We start from the raw sequence: 21,371 nt of genomic DNA on the forward strand, positions 1-21,371 counted from the left end.
ATCACCGGAAGCTGTGGGTCTCTAGGACAGGATTGGTGGGGATTTGACATCATACCAAAGACAGTACACTACAGAACGTATAGTTATTTTTTTTATTTTTTTATTAAAATAAAAAGTAGTAATTTTAAGTCTCTTCAGAGAAAATATAAGTGTACTGATATCCTGTTTTGTTATTGTGTTGTGATTTGAAATTGTAAAAATAATAAGAGAAAAAGTACAGTATTCGTGTTAGGTTTAGAAATGCTATGATCTAAATATACTACAGTCAGAGCCATCTCTGCTACAGTAAAACCAATAGGCAACAACAACCAATATGTTTTTAGTAGCGTAGTTCAGAATGACAGTCATATTTCAGTTCAATCAGTAAATTGATGTTTAATTGTGCAAAATCAAGAATCAGACAGTATTAACATAAAATGTAATCTATTCAAAATCAGCAATGATAGTGTCATAGTTTGAAGATAATGCACTTCCCATTGATTTGCAAATCATTCAAAAATAAAGTCTCCAGCGAAGGCACCTCTCTGTCCTGTATACAGTACACATTTATCCATTAACAGAGAGAGGCTTAGTTGTTGACATGTAAGCGGAGATGCCTTTACCATTTCCACCTAGTATTGCCATAAGAAATAAAGTATCACAATACTATTACTCTTTTGTACGTCATACAATCAACGATGTTAACTTTGTCTTGAGCTGTCTCCACCTCAAAATACATGTATGTTCAACACGAAGACCACTGTGATAACCATAGACTGTATAATCGACTCTATGAAAAATAACATTGAAAACTAATTAAAGTGTTGCTCATTCAAGTCCATCAAAGCTGGTCAAATGGCTACCAAATCCCAATACTCTTATTGATTATTCAATAATTATGCATTATTCATGGTTTTGGACACCGTTAAATCCCTTAAAAAGGTCCAATGCAGCTGTTTTGATAGAAAATTGAGAAAGGGGTGGAGTTTGACCTTTAACTAATTTACCGCCTGGTGATTTCACCAATCAGGCCAAAACTCCATCCCACCAAAACAGGTCTTTCCAAACAGCTCTTACACTAAAAGGACATTATCATCATTTTCACAATTTCACAGTACTATTCCAACCGCATAGCGTGGGAATATATATAAAACACAATATATATGTTTTTATTATTTATTATTATTATTATTGGCCTTTAATGAATCTAGGGTACTGTAATGTAATTCCTTGGATATGGTGTACTCCTTAGTCCATGATTGTCAGTCAGTAAGTGTTAGCTACCGATAGAGCCCAAGCTCTCTCAGTAGCATGGTGCTTCACATTCAGACTTACTGGGACTGCTGCTATCAGGTCCACTCCGCTGACTACCCCCCTCGGACTTCCAGGAGTGCTTCTCTGGGGTGTTGAGGACCTCTGCCCCTGTCTCGATGCCCAGGACCTGCCTCTGCACCAGCTTGCAGTACAGGCCCCCCTTGGCCATGAGTTGGTTGTGTGGCCCCTGCTCCACCACACAGCCGTGGTTGATAACTATGATGTTGTTTGCCTTTTCCACTGTGCTGAGGCGATGGGCGATCACCAGCACTGTGTGCTGACGCATTTTGTTGTTCAGGGCCTGCTGGACCTGAGGAGAGAGAACAGGGAGAGAATCCTAAGCTACACTAAGTCTAAATAACACAATACATAGTATTCAGAAAACTAGATAAAGTGGCATCAAATTCAAGACAACAGATAAAGAGAATATGTTTGAATGCTGGAAAACATTCTTCTGCAATAATACTGACATTTTGAAAGCAGCATAGTTACATTGCAGACAGTTTATTTATACTAAAGAGGATTCTCCAGGGTTAATAGTATCTAGTATAGTTCAATACTTGATTTGCCTGAAGACAGAGAGCAGGGAGAGGACACCAGCAGCTGAGAGTCCTTATAATAACATTAGACTGCTAACATTAGATTAGATTTAAAGAACTAGGTTATTGAACTAAAACAAGAAGTAGGTTATTGTCATGAAACTTGAGGAGATGGATATTACACAATATACACTCTTCCTCTTTAAAGCCACCAAGGCAGGGAAGGGTTTTCATTTTTCAGGACATACATTATCTTGATCTATAATTCACAACATGATCTAATTAAACACAGATTACAGAACACGATCACAGAACACTGATTTGGCCTGCCTTTTAACCTACAACATGTTCGCTCTCTGCATCCAGTGCACTGGTGGCCTCGTCCAGGATCAGAACATGTGGGTTGCGGATGAGTGCCCTTGCGATGGCCACCCGTTGCTTCTGTCCCCCTGACAACTGGGTCCCCTTCTCACCCACTCCTAAGAAAGGAATGAGGAACAGTTCCACTGCATTAGAGATTTTAAAATAGAAAGGCAAAATCCTATGAACATTGTGAGGATATGCTGTGTTTCTCAACATACTGATCGGCCAATTTTCATATGTTGCTGTAAACATCGTAAGATTCAGTAGTTTTTAGTTACCTCCTAAGATGTTAGTTTTTATATTTCACTCCAACAGCTTAGGCAATAGCATTAATATCACCTGTATCATAGCCATTGGTTAGACTGGTGATGAAGTCGTGTGCATTTGCCTTGGTGGCTGCCTGCACCACAGCCTCCATAGGGATATCAGTCAGGCCATAGGTTATGTTCTGCTCTACAGAACGGGCAAACAGGACAGGCTCCTGGCCCACAAGTGCTACCTGCAAAAACAACACAGATACAGAGGCATAGGGATAGGGATCCTGCATAGGGTTCTTTACCAGTCTTCAACTAAAAAGGAACACTGCTTCCCTCTGGTGTTTAAAAAGTATAATCTATATCTAGCAAGTGTGGAGTGCTGACCTGTGAGTGGAGGAGGTCATGCTGGTAGGTGTGCACCTGCCGGCCGTCCAGCAGCACCTGGCCTTGTTGTGGGGGGTAGAAGTTCTCTAGGAGCCCCACACAGGAGCTCTTCCCACTGCCTGATGGTCCCACCAAGGCTGTCACCTCGCCAGGCTGCAAAGTGAAAGACACACTCTGGAGACACAAACCAGAGTCATATACAGTTTAGAACTACAACCCCTTGAACGTTTTTCACATTTTGTTGCGTTACAAAGTGGGACTAAAATAGATTTAATTGTATTTCTTTTGTCAACAATTTACACAGAACACTGTAATGTAAAAGTGGAAGAAATTTCAGAGTCAATACATGTTTAAAACCCCTTTGGCAGTCTCTTAAGAGCTTTGCAGACCTGAATTGTGCAATATTTGCCCATTATTCTTTTCAAAATTCTTCAAGTTCTGTCAAGGTGTTGGGTATCATGGCTAGACAGAAATGTTCAAGTCTTGCCATAGATTATCAAGCAGATTGTGAATTCCAGTGTCTGGTGTAAAGCAGACTGAAGCAGGTTTTCCTCTAGGATTTTGCATGTGCTTAGCTCCAACCAGTTTCTTTTCATCCTTAAAAACTCCCAGTCTTTGCTGATGTCAAGCATACCCATACCATGATGCAGCCACCACCATGATTGAAAATAAAGAGGCAGCTACACAATGATGTATTGTGTTTGCCCCAAACATAAGGCTTTGCTTTTAGGTCAAAAAGTATATTCCTTTGCCTTGTTTTTTGCAGTATTACTTTAGTGCCTTGTTGCATGTTTTGGAATATTTGTATTCTTCTTTTCACTCTGTCATTTAGGTCATTATTGTGGAGTCACTACAATGTTCTTGATCCATCCTCAGTTTTGCCTTGTTTTGCCTTGTTTTTTGCAGTATTACTTTAGTGCCTTGTTGCATGTTTTGGAATATTTGTATTCTTTTCACTCTGTCATTTAGGTCATTATTGTGGAGTCACTACAATGTTGTTGATCCATCCTCAGTTTTGCCTTGTTTTTTGCAGGCAGTATTACTTTAGTGCCTTGTTGCATGTTTTGGAATATTTGTATTCTTTTCACTCTGTCATTTAGGTCATTATTGTGGAGTCACTACAATGTTGTTGATCCATCCTCAGTTTTGCCTTGTTTTTTGCAGTATTACTTTAGTGCCTTGTTGCATGTTTTGGAATATTTGTATTCTTTTCACTCTGTCATTTAGGTCATTATTGTGGAGTCACTACAATGTTGTTGATCCATCCTCAGTTTTGCCTTGTTTTTTGCAGTATTACTTTAGTGCCTTGTTGCATGTTTTGGAATATTTGTATTCTTTTCACTCTGTCATTTAGGTCATTATTGTGAAGTCACTACAATGTTGTTGATCCATCCTCAGTTTTGCCTTGTTTTTTGCAGTATTACTTTAGTGCCTTGTTGCATGTTTTGGAATATTTGTATTCTTTTCACTCTGTCATTTAGGTCATTATTGTGGAGTCACTACAATGTTGTTGATCCATCCTCAGTTTTCTCCCATCACAGCCATTGAACTCTGTAGCTGTTTTAAATTACCAATGGCCTCATGGTGCCATCCCTAAGCAGTTTCCTTCCTGTCCTGCAGCTCAGTTCAGAAGGGCGACTGCCTCTTTGATGTGTGGGTGGTAAAACATATCATCCACCGCATAATTATTAACTTGACATGCTTAAAGATACACTACTTGGCCAAAGGTATGTGGACACCAGCTCGTCAAACATCTCATTACAAAATCATGGTTCCCCTTTGCGGCTATAGCAGCCGCCACTCTTCTGGGAAGGCTTTCCACTAGATGTTGGAACATCGCTCCAGGGACTTGCTTCCATTCAGCCACAAAAGCATTAGTGAGGTCGGGCACTGATGTTGGGCGATTAGGCCTGGCTCGCAGTCGGCATTCTAATTCATCCCAAAGGTGTTCGATGGGGTTGAAGTCAGGGTTTGGGGTAGGCCAGTCAAGATCTTTCACACTGATCTCAACAAACCATTTCTGTATCGACCTCGCTTTGTGCACTGGGGCATTGTCATGGTGAAACAGGTTAGGGCCTTCCCCAAACTGTTGCCACGAAGTTGGAAACACTGAATCGTCTACAATGTCATTGTATGCTGCAGCGTTAAGATTTGCCTTCACTGGAACTAAGGGGCTAGTGAGAGGAAACAGCCCCAGACCATTATTCCTCCTCTACCAAACCTTACAGTTGGCACTATGCATTGGGGCAGGTAGCGTTGTCCTACTATCCGCCAAACCCAGATTCACCCTTTGGACTGCCAGATGGTGAAGCGTGATTCATCACTCCAGAGAACGTGTTTCCAATGCTCCAGAGTCCAATGGCGGCGAGCTTTATACCCCTCCAGCCGACGTTTGGCATTGCGCATGGTGATCTTAAGCTTGTGTGCGGCTGCTCGGCCATGGAAACCCATTTCATGAAGTTCCTGACGAACAGTTATTGTGCTGACGTTGCTTCCAGAGGCAGTTTGAAACTTCATAGAGAGCGTTGCAACCGAAGACAGACAATTCTTACGCACTACAGGCATCAGCCCTCAATGGTCCCGTTCTGTGAGCTTGTGAGGCCTACAACATTGCGGCTGAGCCGTTGTTGCTCCTATATGTTTCCACTTCACAATAACAGCACTTACAGTTGACCAGGGTAGATCTAACTGGGCAGAAATTTGACGAAATTACTTGGAAAGGTGGCATTCTATGACGGTGCCAAGTTGAAAGACACTGAGCCATTCTACTGTTAATGTTTGTCTATGGAGATTGCCTGGTGGTGTGCTTGATTTTATATACTGTCAGCAACAAGTGTGGCTGAAATAGCATAATCCACTCATTTGAAGGGGTGTCCACATATTTTTGGCAGTGTAGTGTGTATTCAATGTCTGATTTGTTATTGTTACACATCTACCAATCATTGCCCGTCTTTATGAGGCTTTCGAAAAGCTCCCTGGTCTTTGTAATTAAATCTGTGCTTGAAATTCATGTTGTAAATATGGGTGACAGAGGAAAGGGTTGTCATTCAAAAATCCTGCCAACCCCTATTATTTCACACAGTGTGAGTCCATATAAATTATGATGTGATTTGTTAAGCCACATTTTCCTTCTGAACTTATTTAGGCTTGCCTAAACAACCAGAGGTCTCTTGACAGTTCCCAGGTCCAGAAAAGAGCCTGGGAAACACACAGTATTAAATACAGCCATGGCTACATGGAACTCCGCTGCTGTTAGGGACCGCTGCGGTGCTCCCTAACCTTTTTCAATTTGAGAATTGGTACAAGAGTTGGGAACACTATTTCTGGAAAATGTATTCTCCTAAATTCGAAATATGTTATATTTATTCACCATAAATTCCATGAAAAACGATAGAATGGCAAACCAAATAAATATGTATAGCAGCCTAGAGGTAAGTAAATGGTGGTTTCTTCCCTGTCTTCTCTCTGGCGATGGCGAGAATACTGTATGCTGTGTATGCGCACTGTGAAAGTCAGATGGAGGCTTGCCCACTTTGGCCAATCAGAACGTTGAAAAAAACAATTAAAATCATCATGTGCTTCCCTTGAAGTCCATAAATATCGACGGACCCTCTCTTGCGCAGTGGAACCCAGAACGATGTGTGACCACTAGGTTACCGCAACACCGTTCTGCCGAGCACACCCAAACCAAAGTAGTCACCGCAATGCCGAAGGAGCCTGAACTTCTCTAGAAGTTGCTGTAGCCGTGCTTGGGATATGTAGCTGATTGGCTATTGACTGAGACTCGTGGCCCAATCTAGCTTGGTATGTCAGTGTGGGAAATTGGAAATGTGAATTGGGCCAAATTGGAGGTAATAATGCATTTATTTAGGTTATAATTTATTGAAATGCATGAATACACCACACCAAAAGCTTGATTTTTTTTCGCTGTTTTAAAACAAATTTCCTGAAATTATATTTATTAACGTTCACTACTTGGTCAATTGATTTGATATCATGTTTACATCTAGACAAATACATTAAATGAATCTGTAGTTCAACTCTATGTTTTATTTTATTCTGTAATAGGGTATATTGTAGCCACGTGTTCAAGCTAATGAAATCAGGGGCTCTTGTTCTGTGCCACTTCGACTATGCGTGCTCTTCCTGGTGCAATAGTGCCCCCATGATAATTAAAAATAAATTGCAGATATCACAGAACAAATTAGTCAGGATTATTCTTAAACTTCCAGCACGTACTCATCTTAATCATTCCCGCTTTGAAAGCCTTAAATGGCTCAAAGTGGAGAAGAGTCTCTCAGATTAAATTGTGTCTTGTACACATGATTGTCTACCGTATGATCCTCAGGCACCTATGTAACAACATTAACTTGGTCCGGGATAACCATCATTATTCCCTTTAGATGTAATAGTGGTATGGGGAAATACACTTTTTTTGTACTCAGTTGCCAATCTTTGAAATTGTCTTCCATTGAATTTGAAACGTATACCTTCAATGGGTAGTTTGAAGTTCTTACTGAAAAAATAGCTAAATAGTAGCATGTTCCAAAAGTGAGTCGTACAATTATAGTACGTGGCTGAGAAGGAAACGCCCGATCTTGTCTTTTGGTGTCTGTTGTGTATCATATTGTGATTGTCTTGTACATATTAGGGATTGATTGTTTTATATATTAAGGGTATGTGAGACAAGTACCTGTCAATAGTTGTTTATTAGGAAATGAAACTAGTAATTAGCTCATTTGATGAAATAAACAACAATTTTGTCTGTCATTGTCTGTTGCCCCTGCTATTGCCGCCAAACCTTGCTGCATCCCCCTTCCAAAGGGACCACAATGGAAATAAGCTTTTAAGCTTTATTGTGTTATCCTTGATGATTTTTGAAAATTGTACATGGAGGAGTCACCGGCTGGCCCTTAACTATGTATTTTAACAATTGTCTAATAAATTAAATAAATCCAGGCTTACATCCGGCCGTGATTGGGAGTCCAATAGGGCGGCGCACAATTGGCCCTGAGTTGTCCAGGTTTGGCCGGGATAGGCCGTCATTGTAAATAAGAATGCGTTCTTAACTGATTTGCCTAGTTAAATAAAGGTTAAATAAAAATAACAAATCAATCAATCAATACAGCGTAGTGTAAACTACACAATACAAAGAAATGCCTACGCGCAACTTAAACTCTCCTGCAAACAGTGCAATGACATTAAGATATATGTATTTATTAGGCTATAACCTACACATAACTATACCACGTAACCGTAAGCCTATGAGCTTAAACTGAAATTATTGTTTTTTCCTGAACTGGCCGAATGGCAGAGTTATCATTCGGCACCACAAATTGGTTCAAGTTCTTTAATATCATTGCGCGATCCTGGCGCTGTGCTTTCATTATCTAATAGTCTTATACTCATCACTTATTATTATGATTATTATTATAAATAGAAGATTATCACTTCCAACAATGGTGCTTGTTTAGGAAAGTTAGATTAAAGCTGAATCAATGTCTTGCAAGATCATTAGTATTTTACATAACAGAACCGAATATACTGTAATAGAAAAGCATAGTAGACCTAAAATGTTACTGTTACACAAACAACACCTTTCTAATGAGATTTTACAATGGTTAGCTGAAGATGAAGAGTCAACATGTTTAATCATGCGCAAAAACTCAACAGAGCGCGCCACTATGCATTATACATGCTTTGATTTAAACAAAATATAAGAACGTTTAATAGTTTGTTAACACCCTCTGCTCAAATTCGCTCACGAAACTATTTCAGGAAGATCTAAATGCATTGGCTATTACCATGAAACTTATTGAGATCATTGAAATGGATGGCATGCAGATGCAGTTTCAACATGACAGTGATAACGGTCTATATTGAAATTATGTATGTGTAACATGTGCTTCCGTCCCCCTCCTCGCCCCAACCTGGGCTCGAACCAGGGACCCTCTGCACACATCAACCACAGTCACTCACGAAGCATCGTTACCCATCGAGTGAGTGAAGTCACCGACTGAAACACTATTAGCGCGCACCACCGCTCACGACCTAGCCATTTCACATCGGCCACATATGCCTAACTTGGTGTTTGAGGGTTTTAAAAATAGAACATGTTCTTGGGACAATATATGTGGGCATAGACAGAAGTTGCAACTGGAGGATGCATGTTATGCATATTGTATAATGACAGGCTACATCTGTCCATACAAACGTTGATAGAGGAAACGATGATGTAATTTACATTTTTTTTTTGCCTCCCTTGCCTAAAAAAAAGAGCACTACACCACTGAACCCAAGCTAGCAATAACACCAAATCCAACTAAAAACTTATAAAAGAACACCTTACAGCATGACGGGGACTGTGAAGCAACAGACATTTTCATGCATTTTGTTTTGTATTATGTACTGTATGTGATAAGTGGTTGAGATACGACTACAATATGGTTGTCTCGCCTATGCTCGCCTGGCTATCTTAAGATGAATGCACTAGCAGTGGGTCTCTGTGGATGCCAGCGTCTGCTGAATGGCTAAATTGTAATGTAAATGCAGTGCTATGTATGTCGATGTATGTATATTATATTTTAAATTGGTTGTGTTGTTGCCATATTAGAGGCTGCTGTCCTATACATAGACTTGAAATCACTGGCCACTTTAATAATTAGAACACTAGTCACTTTAATAATGTTTACATATTTTGCATTACTCATCTCATATGTATATACTGTATTCTGCCCTATTTTACTGTATATTAGTCTATGCCGCTCTGACATTGCTCGTCCAAATATTTATATATTCTTAATTCCATTATTTTACTTTAGACTGTGTATTGTTAGATATTACTTGTTAGATATTACTGCACTGTTGGAGCTAGAAACAAGCATTTTGCTACACCCACAATAACATCTGTTAAACATGTGTATGTGACAAATAACATTTTATTTGGATTTGATTTGTGTTGTTTCCTGTTTAGACCCCAGGAAGAGTAGCCGCTGCCTCTGCAGCAGCTAGTTGGGGATCCTAATAAATACTAAAGGGGTGAATACTTACTCAGCAACAATTTTTGTGTTATTTAATTGTTATTCATTTGTAAAAATGTGTAGGATTTATTTTTCACTTTGACATTATGGTTAATTTTGTGTGGATCTATGACAAAATGTTTTAATTCAATCTATTTAAATCACACTTTGTAACACAACAAAATGTGAATAAAGTTCGGGGGGGGACTTTCTATAGGCATTGTATGTGTGCAAAATTATTGAAAATTAAATAAAGAAATATCTCATTTACATAAGTATTCACACCCCTGAGTTAATAACCACCTTTAGCAGCAATTACAGCTGTGAGTCTTTCTGAGTAAGTCTCTAAGAGCTTTGCACACCTGGATCTGCTAGAAAATCTATGGCAAGACTTGAAAATGGTTGTCTAGCAATGATCAACAACCAATTAGAGCTTGAAGAATTTTGAAAATAAAAAGTGGTGCAAAGCTCGTAGAGACTTTCCCATGAAGACTCACAGCTGTATTTGTTTCCAAAGGCAACTCTAAGATGTATAGACTCAGAGGAGTGAATACTTGTGAAAATGATATATTTCTGTATTTAATTTAATACATTTGCAAACATTTCTTAAAACATGTTTTCACTCTGTCATTATGGGGTATTTGTGTGTAGATGGATGAGAAAACAATGATTTAATCACTTTTGAATTCAGGCTGTAACGCAACAAAAAGTGGAATAAGTCAAGGGGTATGAATACTTTCTGAAGGCACTGTATGTGCTCTCTATGCACACCATTCACATATATATTTATTTATATTCCAGACTGTGACATTGCTCGTTCTGACATTTCTCATTCTGACATGTCTTAATTTTTCTTTTTACTTTTAGATGATCTGTATATTGTTATTGTACTGCTAAATATTGCTGCATTGCTAGAAACATAAGCATTTCGCTGCACCTGTGATAACATCTACAAAACTGTGTACGTGACCAATACATTTGGATTTGATTTATATTTCGATGGAAGCCTGTGGTACTGGACAGAGCTATCAGTTCTACATAGTTTATATTCATTACAGTTTTCATTACAGTCATATTGCCAAATTACAATATCAGGGGTATCAAACTCATTCCATGGAGTGCCTAGTGTCTGCTGGTTTTTGTTTTTTCCTTTCAATTAAGACCTAGACAACCAAGTGAGGGAAGTTCCTTACTAATTAGTGACCTTAATTCATCAATCAAGTACAAGGGAGGAGCGAAAACCCGCAGACACTCGGCCCTCCCTGGAATGAGTTTGACACCTGTGCTCTAAATAGATGGCTCTGACACAAACCATCCCTTCATTCACACCCAGCCATCATGGCATAGGCATACATACAGTATATCACAAATATACGTTTAGACATGACGAAATGTACTGACATTGATTAATAGCTTTATTTTATAACGATAGACAAGAGACGTGTAGCGGTTAACTTTACTCTATGGTAATGGTGTATAAACTTTCTACTGGCATGAAATGATACAGAATTGCCTGACAAGTTTTTCTGTCTATAGCTCCACTCAGCAGTTTAGCTTTGAGCTCAATTTTAATGGTCAGCTGACACATACCTTTAGAATTTCTGTTTCGGGCCGTGTTGGGTAGGAAAACGTGACATCTTTAAACTCGACCAGTCCTTTGCAGGTATCAGGGACCTCTTTCCCATCATGTGGGTGTTTGGACTCCCTGTCCATGTACTCAAATACCTTCTCAGCTGCTCCCACTCCCTGCATGAGACCCGTGTAGACCGATGCTATGCTCTGTAACACAATTCAATCAAGACAGGAGATAATGATAATACAATTATCATGGTCTTTTTCAGTTACTCTGGATTTTCATAGTGAAAGTCTTCATCATCTTGCCTATGGTAATGTAAGCTTTCTAAAGGGATAGGTTGTGATTGTCATGTGTACAGTTACAGATGTACAGTATATGTGCTTTTATTTTTATCAGACCTAGTGTTGTTTCCTTGCTTTGTAAAGATCCTACTTTCTATTTCAGACCTCTGATTTTGAGCTCTGCATGGTTGAGAAGGAGCTTGTAAGTAAGCATTTCACTGTATGGTTTACACCCGTTGTATTCTGTCATGTGACAAATAAACTTTGATTTGATTTGAATGAGTCAGACTTGCCTCCAGGCACTCTCCTAGCTCCAGCTCATATAAGATGAATGATATCAGGCCCCCTCCACTCATCTGCTCAGTAACGACCAGGTGACCGCCATAGAAGAGGATAGCCACTTCAAGAACAAGCTCTGAGATCTGAAGCAATAACAAACACATTTGAAACTCTTGTGAATTTGTGAATGTAACCAACGACAAGGGTATAGCCCCGACACAGTGCATACAATAAAAAAAACACACAAAACAGATATAAAACATGAGGCAGCTCCTTAAATCTCCATCTGTTGTATGTCAGAGCAACATTCAGTCCCAGTCTATCTTTATTTATTTCACTTTTATTCAACCTGTCGAGTCAGTTAAGAACAAAATTCTTGATTCTTATTTACAGTGACGGTCTCACATCTGGGTAATACCTACACAACTGGACCACATGTAGAGGGCATAGGCCAACGCTTGCTTCTTGTTCAGCTGAAACATGACCTGTAGCCTGCCGTAGTAGGAATCAGCCTCCTGTTCCTCATTGGCAAAGCTGCGTACCGTCTTCATGGCTGAAATGGTCTCCTCGGCCACCTGGTTAGCCTGAGCCAGGGCAGTCTGGACCTCTTTGGTCAGTCTCTAAGAATGGTTCATAAGAAAATGTACAAACTAAATACGGTGTGAATTAATCTGTTCATACACATAAGTATTTCAACTTAATAAATGGGCTGGGGACATTTGTTCGGAAAGACAAGGGAAGTGTGTATGTGTTTGTCCGTTTGAGTGTGTGCTTGCTTGTGCGTGTGTGTACCTTGTAGTACTCCCCATAGACTTTGGAGATGACTGCGATGAAGGGGAATCCCATAATGGTGACGAGAGTCAGCTTCCAGGAAATCCCGAACATGAAGATGAAGAACCCTATGCCCTTCACCATACTCTTTAGGAACATGTTGATGTTCAGTGAGATCAAGTCACTCACTTGTGTAGTGTCAGAGGACAGGCGAGAGGTGATGTCACCTGGAGGACAAACAGTTTTTTTCTTGTACTTTTTCTAAACTCTTTCCAAACTTTCGTATTCTCATTACTTTATAACAGGATAGGAACAGAAGCAGGGAAACATTGTATAGGGCTCATGCAGGGACCGAACCGGGATCACCGCCATGAGGACCAAACTCTGGGCCCAGGAGAAAGAAAAGCTTTTACACTTTGTGGAAGAGGAACATTTTATTTGTTATCTTATATGCCCTGAAGAAGGGACCGATCCGATTCCTCTTAGTGTCTGTAAGACTGCTCTTAATCAGTGTCCTTGGTATGATTTGTCTTCTGCCTGTGGGGCTGCTATCTAATGATAAGCAGAATTACCGGACTCATACGAATGACATGTGAAACACCACACCCATCCTCGGTCTGTATAAAATGTCTATGAGAACAAAGAGCGAGTTGAATTTGTTTTCTTACGCATGCTCAAATAAAGCTTTACTGTATTTTGAGATTCAATTCCCTTCAGGGTGGGTTTTTTCCTCCACAACTTTAACGCTTTACTTAAAGCCTGTAGGCATAAAGAGATATAAGCATTGTTATAAGAAATTATCACTTTAGACATATTATACATCCTTATAACAAGTTATAATGCATTAATAACTAGTTATAAACCATTAATAACTAGTTAGAAAGCATGAACAACAAGTTAGAAAGTATGAACAACAAGTTAGAAAGTATGAACAACAAGTTAGAAAGCATGAACAACAAGTTAGAAAGTATGAACAACAAGTTAGAAAGTATGAACAACAAGTTAGAAAGCATGAACAACAAGTTAGAAAGCATGAACAACAAGTTAGAAAGCATGAACAAGTTAGAAAGCATTACAAATTGCTATAACAGGTAGACTAGCTCTTGTTATAGTGTAAGCTGATGGGGATCTAAGAAAAGATTATACCTGCAGGCTTAACGTAAAGCGTAGGCAAGTGTTTTATGTATCTTCTGATCAGAGGAACAAAGGAAAAGGGAATGAATGGAAATAAGTGTTGAGGTCTACAATACCTCCTAAATGATACCCTATTCCCTATATAGTCTACTACTTTTGACCAGGGCCCATAGTGCACTATAAGGGAATAGGATGCAATTCGGTACGCAACTGAGATGTCACCTGTGTGGTTAGCATCAAAGAAGCCTATCTCCTGACGCATCAGAGATCTGAAGAGAAGGTTCCGCAGGCGAAGATTCAGTCTGGCAAATGTTAGACTAAAGAGACCACCTCGTACACCAACGGCAATAGAGCTGAGAAGAGATGCAAGAAATTAAACACTGCCGAGGATATACGCAAAAAACACACAAGAATGTACGTCATAATCTATTCAAATGTAGAATCAAGCACAGATACAGTCCATCAGAGAAGATATAGCACACAACATAGTCTAAAAAGTTAACACAACACACACACAACTTCAACAATTCATAGTCTCTTACCTGGCTAAGGCCAACACCGTAAGGGTGATCAGGGGCTTGGTAAAGTACTCCATACTTTTGTGAATAACAACACCATCTATAGCCTGCCCAATGTAGTAGGGGATGAAGGCCTCACCTATGAATGGGATAACATTGTGTCGTTAACTGTTATGAAATGCTAAAAATAAGCACAACAGTGTGAAAATAGAAATATGGTAATGCAACATACTGTTGTCTCTAATGAAGGGAAATTAGTAAGAATAGCGCAATAGTTATACAACATGCTTAGGTTATTTACTCATGTTGCACGAGTCATCTACTGTAATTGGACAGTAAGTTTGGCTAATAAGTAGTAGAGAAACATATTGCAATCGTAAATGCAATACAATGCTGGTATGAGTAACACCGTCATAAAACACAAACGCATGGGATCAAAACAGAACTTCAAAGATAGTATTGTGGCTTTATTACCCATGTTCACCTTTGACCTACTGTAGATAGAATACTATGTCACACACTACTGTGTAAAGTGTATGCCTAACAATGGTGATCATTAAGCAACTTGATTTGTCATCTAAAGGGCCCAGAGTTTTTCCTGACCATGTTACTGACCAACAAGACGTGTCATGGGTCCGCACTCAAAAAGGTGTCACATAAAGCTTACTTCATTTGTTGTTTTTTCACTGCACGTGTACGCTATTCCTGATGCAGTGAAAATAATAAAAAATACTTTCAAAATGAAGTAAGCTTTGTGACCTCTTTTTGAGTGTGGACTCATTACATCTTTGGATTGTATGAATTCTTCTGGGAGAGCGCGATGGTCCCCTTTTGACATGTTACTGACCAAGAAGAACTCTGTGGCCCTAGTAATAAGCTATAGGAGCCATGAGTTGTTCCTGGTCAGGCCCCATTGTCTCACATCAGATAGCGCGAAGGCCGTATAGGTTGAGAGACGAGCCTAACGTGAGACATTGGGTCAAGCCCTAGTCATCTGAGATTTGAGTTTAAATAAGGGTTTTGACTAGATGGGATGATTGCAGCTGTCAGAAGTGACTTTTCGTAGCAGGTTAGCTGAATTAGCGTGGCATGTTAGGAGAATTAGGTTAAAGATAGGAAAAGGGTTAGGGTTAGCTAAAATGAAAAAATGATCCCACATGCAACTCAAGCATGCAACTTTTGACCAGTAGCAGTGCTTGGGTAAAATCACTGGGGAAGCCAATCCATTAAAAAGATTACATATTACAACATGTCTTGTGATAAATACATTGTTTGCTCTATAACCTTTTAGTTCACATGCCTTGACACCATGATATAGACGGCTAAAGACGAGACAATAAGAAGACAGTGGATAAATGAATTCAACCACACCTTTGTTTCACGACAAAACCGGAGAGCAACATGTGATCTGTGAATTCCACAAAACCTAAAAAAGCACTGTCCAGTTGGATGGAGAGTGTTGCTGCACAGCTATTTTCAGGCCTCTCCAGAGATGTTCAATCGGGTTCAAGTCCGGGCTCTTGTTTGCCACTCAAGGACATTCAGAGTAGAGGTCGACCGATTATGATTTTTCAACGCCGATTATTGGAGGACCAAAAAAATGTAGATACCGATTAATTGGTGATAATGACAATTACAACAATACAGAATTAACACTTATTTTAACATCAATAAAATCAATTTAGCCTCAAATAAATAATGAAACATGTTCAATTTGGTTTAAATAATGCAAAAACAAAGTGTTGGAGAAGAAAGTAAAAGTGTAATATGTGCCATGTAAGAAATCTAACGTTTAAGTTCCTTGCTCAGAACATGAGAACATATGAAAGCTGGTGGTTCCTTTTAACATGAGTCTTCAATATTCCCAGGCAAGATGTTTTAGGTTGTAGTTATTATAGGAATTATAGGACTATTTCTCTCTATACGATTTGTATTTCATATACCTTTGACTATTGGATGTTCTTATAGGCACTTTAGTATTGCCAGTGTAACAGTATAGCTTCCATCCCTCTCCTCACTCTTACCTGGGCTCGAACCAGGAACACATCGACAACAGCCACCCTCGAAGCAGCGTTACCCATGCAGAGCAAGGGGAACAACTACTCCAAGTCCCAGAGCGAGTGACGTTTGAAAACACTATTAGCGCGCATCCCGCTAACTAGCTAGCGATTTCACATCGGTTACACCTGCCTAATCTCGGGAGTTGATAGGCTTGAAGTCATAAACAGCACAATGCTTGAAGCATTGCGAAGAGCTGCTGGCAAACGCACAAAAGTGCTGTTTGAATGAATGCTTACGAGCCTGCTGGTGCCTACCATCGCTCAGTCAGACTGCTCTATCAAATCATAGACGTAATTATAACATAGTAACACACAGAAATACGAGCTTTAGGTCATTAATATGGTCGAATCCGGAAACTATCATCTCGAAAACAAAACGTTTATTCTTTCAGAGAAATACGGAACCGTTCCATATTTTATCTAACGGGTGGCATCCATAAGTCTAAATATTCCTGTTACATTGCACAACCTTCGCAATGAGCCAGGCGGCCCAAACTGTTGCATATACCCTGACTCTGTGTGCAATGAACGCAAGAGAAGTGACACAATTTCACCTGGTTAATATTGCCTGCTAACCTGGATTTCTTTTAGCTAAATATTCAGGTTTAAAAATATATACTTCTGTGTATTGATTTTAAGAAAGGCATTGATGTTTATGGTTAGGTACATGTTGGAGCAATGACAGTCCTTTTTCGCGAATGCGCACGGCATCGATTATATGCAACGCAGGACACGCTACATAAACTAGTAATATCATCAACCATATGTAGTTATAACTAGTGATTATGATTGATTGATTGATTGATTGTTTTTTATAAGATAAGTTTAATGCTAGCTAGCAACCTTGGCTTCTTACTGCATTCGCGTAACAGGCAGGCTCCTCGTGAGGCAGGTGGTTAGAGCGTTGGACCATAAGGTTGCAAGATTGAATCCCTGAGCTGACAAGGTAAAAATCTGTCGTTCTGCCCCTGAACAAGGCAGTTAACCCACCATTCCTAGGCCGTCATTGAGAATAAGAATGTGTTCTTAACTGACGCACCTAGTTAAATAAAGGTTTAAAAAATAAAATAATAATTAAAATAAAATTAAAATCGGTGTTCAAAAATAACGATTTCCGATTGTTATGAAAACTTGAAGTCGGCCCTGATTAATCGGTCGACCTCTAATTCAGAGACTTGTCGCGAAGCTTCTCCTGCGTTGTCTTGGCTGTGTGCTTAAGGTCGTTGTCCTGTTGGAAGGTGAACCTTCGATCAGTCTGAGGTCCTGAGCGCTCTGGAGCAGGTTTTCATCAAGGACCTCTCTGTACTTTGCCCCATTCATCTTTGCCTCGATCCTCACTAGTCTCCCAGCCCCTGCCACTGAAAAACATCCCCACGGCTTGATGCTGCCACCACCATGCCTCATCGTAGGGATGGTGCCAGGTTTCCTCCAGACGTGACGCTTGGTATTCAGGTCAAAGAGAATCTTGTTTCTCATGGTCAGAGTCTCAAGGTGCCTTTTACTGAGGAGGGGCTTCCGTCTGGCCAATCTACCATAAAGGCCTGATTGGTGGAGTGCTGCAGAGATGGGTGTTCTTCTGGAAGTTTCTCCCATCTCCACAGAGGAACTAGAGCTGTGTCAGAGTGACCATTGGACTCTTGGTCACCTCCCTGACCAAGGCCTTTCTCCCCCGATTGCTCAGTTTGGCCGGTCAGTCAGCTTTAGGAAGAGTGTTGGTGGTTCCAAACTTCTTCCATTTAAGAATGATGGAAGCCACTGTGTTGTTCTTGGGGACCTTTTTTCATACCCTTCCCCAGATCTATTCCTCAACACAATTCTGTCTCAGAGCTCTATGGACAATTCCTTCAACCTCATGGCGTGGATTTTGCTCTGACATGCACTGTCAACTGTGGGACCATAAATAGACAGGTGTGTGCCTTTCCAAATCATGTCCAATCAATTTAATTTACCACAGGTGAAATCCAATCAAGTTGTAGAAACATCTCCAGGATGATCAATGGAAACAGGATGCACCTGAGCTCAATTTCTAGTCTCATAGCTAAGGGTCTGAATACTAATGTAAATATGGTATTTCTGTTTTTTATTTTTAATACATTTGCTAAATTTGCCCCCAAAAAACTTTGCTTTGTCATTACGGGGTATTGTGTGTAGATTGCTGAGGATTTTTAAAAAAAATACATTTTAGAATAAGGCTGTAAATGTAACAAAATGTGGAAAAAGTCAAGGGGTGTGAATACTTTCCGAAGGCACTGTACATGCTTCCTACCCTTACTTCCTTTCATGGGCAACGATATGCCAGGCTAGCTTGTTAACATTAGCATAATACGTCTAACTCCTATCCTCTCAGATCAGGGGCACATCAATGTATGAATTTATGGTTGGATCAGAATTGGCTTTGTAATCGATGGCTGTTACAACCAAGTCCAAATCCCTATCTCCATCCACGGCTAATTTAGGAAAGGGACCATTTTAGCTAGCTAGTTAGTCACCGGAGGAAAACGACACAATGGAGATGCAACAATTCAAGTTTTTTTCTGTCAATTAAACAAATAAGAAATTATTTTTGTATGTTTTTTTGTTATTTTCTTTGTCATTTTGGGGGGGAAGCCTGGCTTCCCTTGGCATCCATGAATACACGCCACTGCTTTTGACATCACCTCGACATTAGCTGCATCCCTTCTAGCCATGACCATAAATAAGGGGTTAGAGTTACTCACACACAGCAGAGATGAGGAGGAAGAGGACGGCAACCGAGAGCAGCCCAGCGTCTTTACTGCAGTAGGACAGCAGACGTCCCATTGTGGCCCCTGAGTCCGTCTGGTCCTGTGTCCCTTTCCTGCTAGCCCTCCTCCTCTTCTTCCCCCCATGCTCCTGTCCTTGCTCCTCCACCTCTTCAGTGCCATTCTCTCCAGCTGTCTCCACCAGCCTCTCAGTCTCCTCAGAGCCCCCATGTCCTCCTCCACCACCACCTCTCTCTCCTTCAGTAACAGTGTTGGGAGTCCTTCCCAGGAGCCTCCAGAGGAGCACGGTCCCCAGCGCTGACACACAGGTCCAGGAGAACAGGCTAAGAAACCAGGGTTGGTGAGCCAGATCGCCCTGCTCCGACAGGATCAGCAGCTTGGCTAAGGCATAGGTACTGATGGTCAGGCAGATGAGGAGAGTCAGGGTCCCCAGGGCAGAGACCCTGTGTGGACCGTCCACTCTGTTCCATAACACGCCTATGGAGGCCCCCAGCAGAAGGCAGACTCTGACCAGCAAAGTACCCCAGAGGTCCAGGACAGAGTGGAGAATGTCAAAGTTCTGCCCATCCTCTGTGAATATTGCAGTCTGGGATCCGTGTAAGTAGATGACAGTGGTGACAATAACATCCATCAGGATGAATACCAAGATGCAGCTCACCACTACCATGACCCCCATTCTGTTTCAGTCTGTCAGTGGTGTAATGTCATAAAGTCTTGGGAGAAACAAGTTTCAGTGAAACTCAAACTATAGCTTTTTATATTTGTTTTAATAGAGCTGGTATTAGAAGAAATGAATAGGGTATTACAATTATAAAGGGTTTTTTCAGACTAGTTTTGAATTCAACTCAAATGGTATGCCGACCGTGATCACTAATGCGCCCGTGACATCAGGTTTCAAGGGCTTGCGTTACTTTATCACATTTCCCTACTGTTGCTTGTCTTCTCTCTGGTATTCGATTACTTAACAGCTGTCCTTGCTTCAGCAATGTATTATATTTTAGGTGACAGACCCGTCTCTCGTTCTTGTTTCATGCCTTATTGTTTAGTGTTTACGGAAGCCGGTAATAGTTATGGTGTGAGAGGCTCCTCCCTCAAGATAATAGAAGGTTTGGCGGGGCAAATGGACAACCAGACCTGTACATTGTTATTTATATTAGGTTTATTCAAAATAGAGAGAGTGTGTGCGCGCGTAAATGAGGAGAGAGCATTTATGAAAAACAGAACTAACAAGTCAATATTTATTTTAATATTAACATTAAAATATGCATTAAGTGAAAGTAATATTTATCATTATAGTCTTAAAGCTGCAATATCTAACTTATTGGGTGACCCAACCAAATGCACATAGAAATCTGAGTTATATATCTCTAATTCCAATTGACAGCAAGTCTAAGAAGCTGGGGAGAACGAGTGCCCCCCTCGCATTGAGAATTTGAAGTTCAAGGCCGACCCCGGTACTGCAGGTAATTGATTCCAGAAAACAAGACCCTTCGATTATAGTCAATTCCAATGCTAGCTTAGCATGAATGTTCCAATTTTATGTTCAATAGTGAGCGACCTGCAAAGCATCTTACAGTATGTTTGCTAGTAGCAAGTGTGTTCATGAGTCATGAATACAGGTTTGTCACAGAGGTCTGTTAGCTAGCTAATATCAACTCTGCTTGCACCTGCATTTTATGACCCAACTTCATTTATAGTCTACATTTATGTGATAAATGTTGGCTCCTGTGAACTGCAGCTAACGTTAGCTAGCTAGCTGACGTTAATGATTGACACGTGTCAGACTCAGATATGACACTTAGCTACTAGCCTTCTCTTGCCCCAGAAACTGCTAACTACTTCATCATGGCACTAATTTAGTATTCCACCCACTGGGCATTCAATCTGACACAAACAGGATCATGACAATTAGCAAACGTCAACGCTAGCTAATATATTTTGATTAATTATGAACATTTATTCGGGTTCATAGAGCTCTGGTTGCTATTGCATAAAGATAGCACAATCAGCCATGTTAGTTATAACTTGTGAATGCGAATGCCTAAGCATTGAAAAAAGATTACGCCTATTCAACATGAATAATTGTTTTGTACAGTGTGTCATACATAGGCTGTGTCATGCATGATGTAATTTCATATGTAGCTATGTGGAAACAA

General features: G+C 40.2%; 1 protein-coding gene across 3 annotated transcripts; it reads right to left on the reverse strand.

Annotated features, from left to right (window-relative positions):
* Window positions 1–78: 78 nt before the first annotated feature.
* Window positions 79–20,294, reverse strand: LOC112262667 (ABC-type oligopeptide transporter ABCB9-like). Of its 3 annotated transcripts, none has more exons than XM_024438346.2 (11): window positions 19,192–20,294; window positions 14,439–14,553; window positions 14,119–14,249; window positions 12,784–12,989; window positions 12,414–12,611; window positions 12,006–12,134; window positions 11,581–11,634; window positions 2,837–2,989; window positions 2,535–2,694; window positions 2,175–2,311; window positions 79–1,603 (listed from the first exon to the last, which is right to left on the reverse strand). In XM_024438346.2, exons 1-11 carry the CDS (start codon window positions 19,889–19,891, stop codon window positions 1,283–1,285), a joined length of 2,304 nt encoding a protein of 767 aa, XP_024294114.1. In that variant the 5' UTR covers window positions 19,892–20,294; the 3' UTR covers window positions 79–1,282. The 3 variants fall into 3 exon arrangements, with proteins under 3 accessions (XP_024294114.1, XP_024294113.1, XP_024294111.1); XM_024438345.2 differs by having other exon boundaries at window positions 11,446–11,634; XM_024438343.2 differs by having other exon boundaries at window positions 2,837–3,010; window positions 11,446–11,634; window positions 19,192–20,293.
* Between the last annotated feature and the right edge of the window lie 1,077 nt (window positions 20,295–21,371).

The sequence above is a fragment of the Oncorhynchus tshawytscha genome, linkage group LG12 (assembly GCF_018296145.1).
Source record: "Oncorhynchus tshawytscha isolate Ot180627B linkage group LG12, Otsh_v2.0, whole genome shotgun sequence".
NCBI lineage: Eukaryota > Metazoa > Chordata > Actinopteri > Salmoniformes > Salmonidae > Oncorhynchus > Oncorhynchus tshawytscha.

Excerpts from the sequence above, each read along its gene's own strand:
- LOC112262667 (XM_024438343.2), bottom strand. The coding sequence starts at position 19,891 with ATGGGGGTCATGGTAGTGGTGAGCTGCATCTTGGTATTCATCCTGATG. Across the intron at positions 14,554-19,191 it reads CCTCCTCATCTCTGCTGTGT|GTGAGGCCTTCATCCCCTAC; the intron begins GTGAGTAACTCT and ends TCCCATTCATAG. Across the intron at positions 2,312-2,534 it reads AACCAATGGCTATGATACAG|GAGTGGGTGAGAAGGGGACC; the intron begins GTGATATTAATG and ends TTCCTTTCTTAG.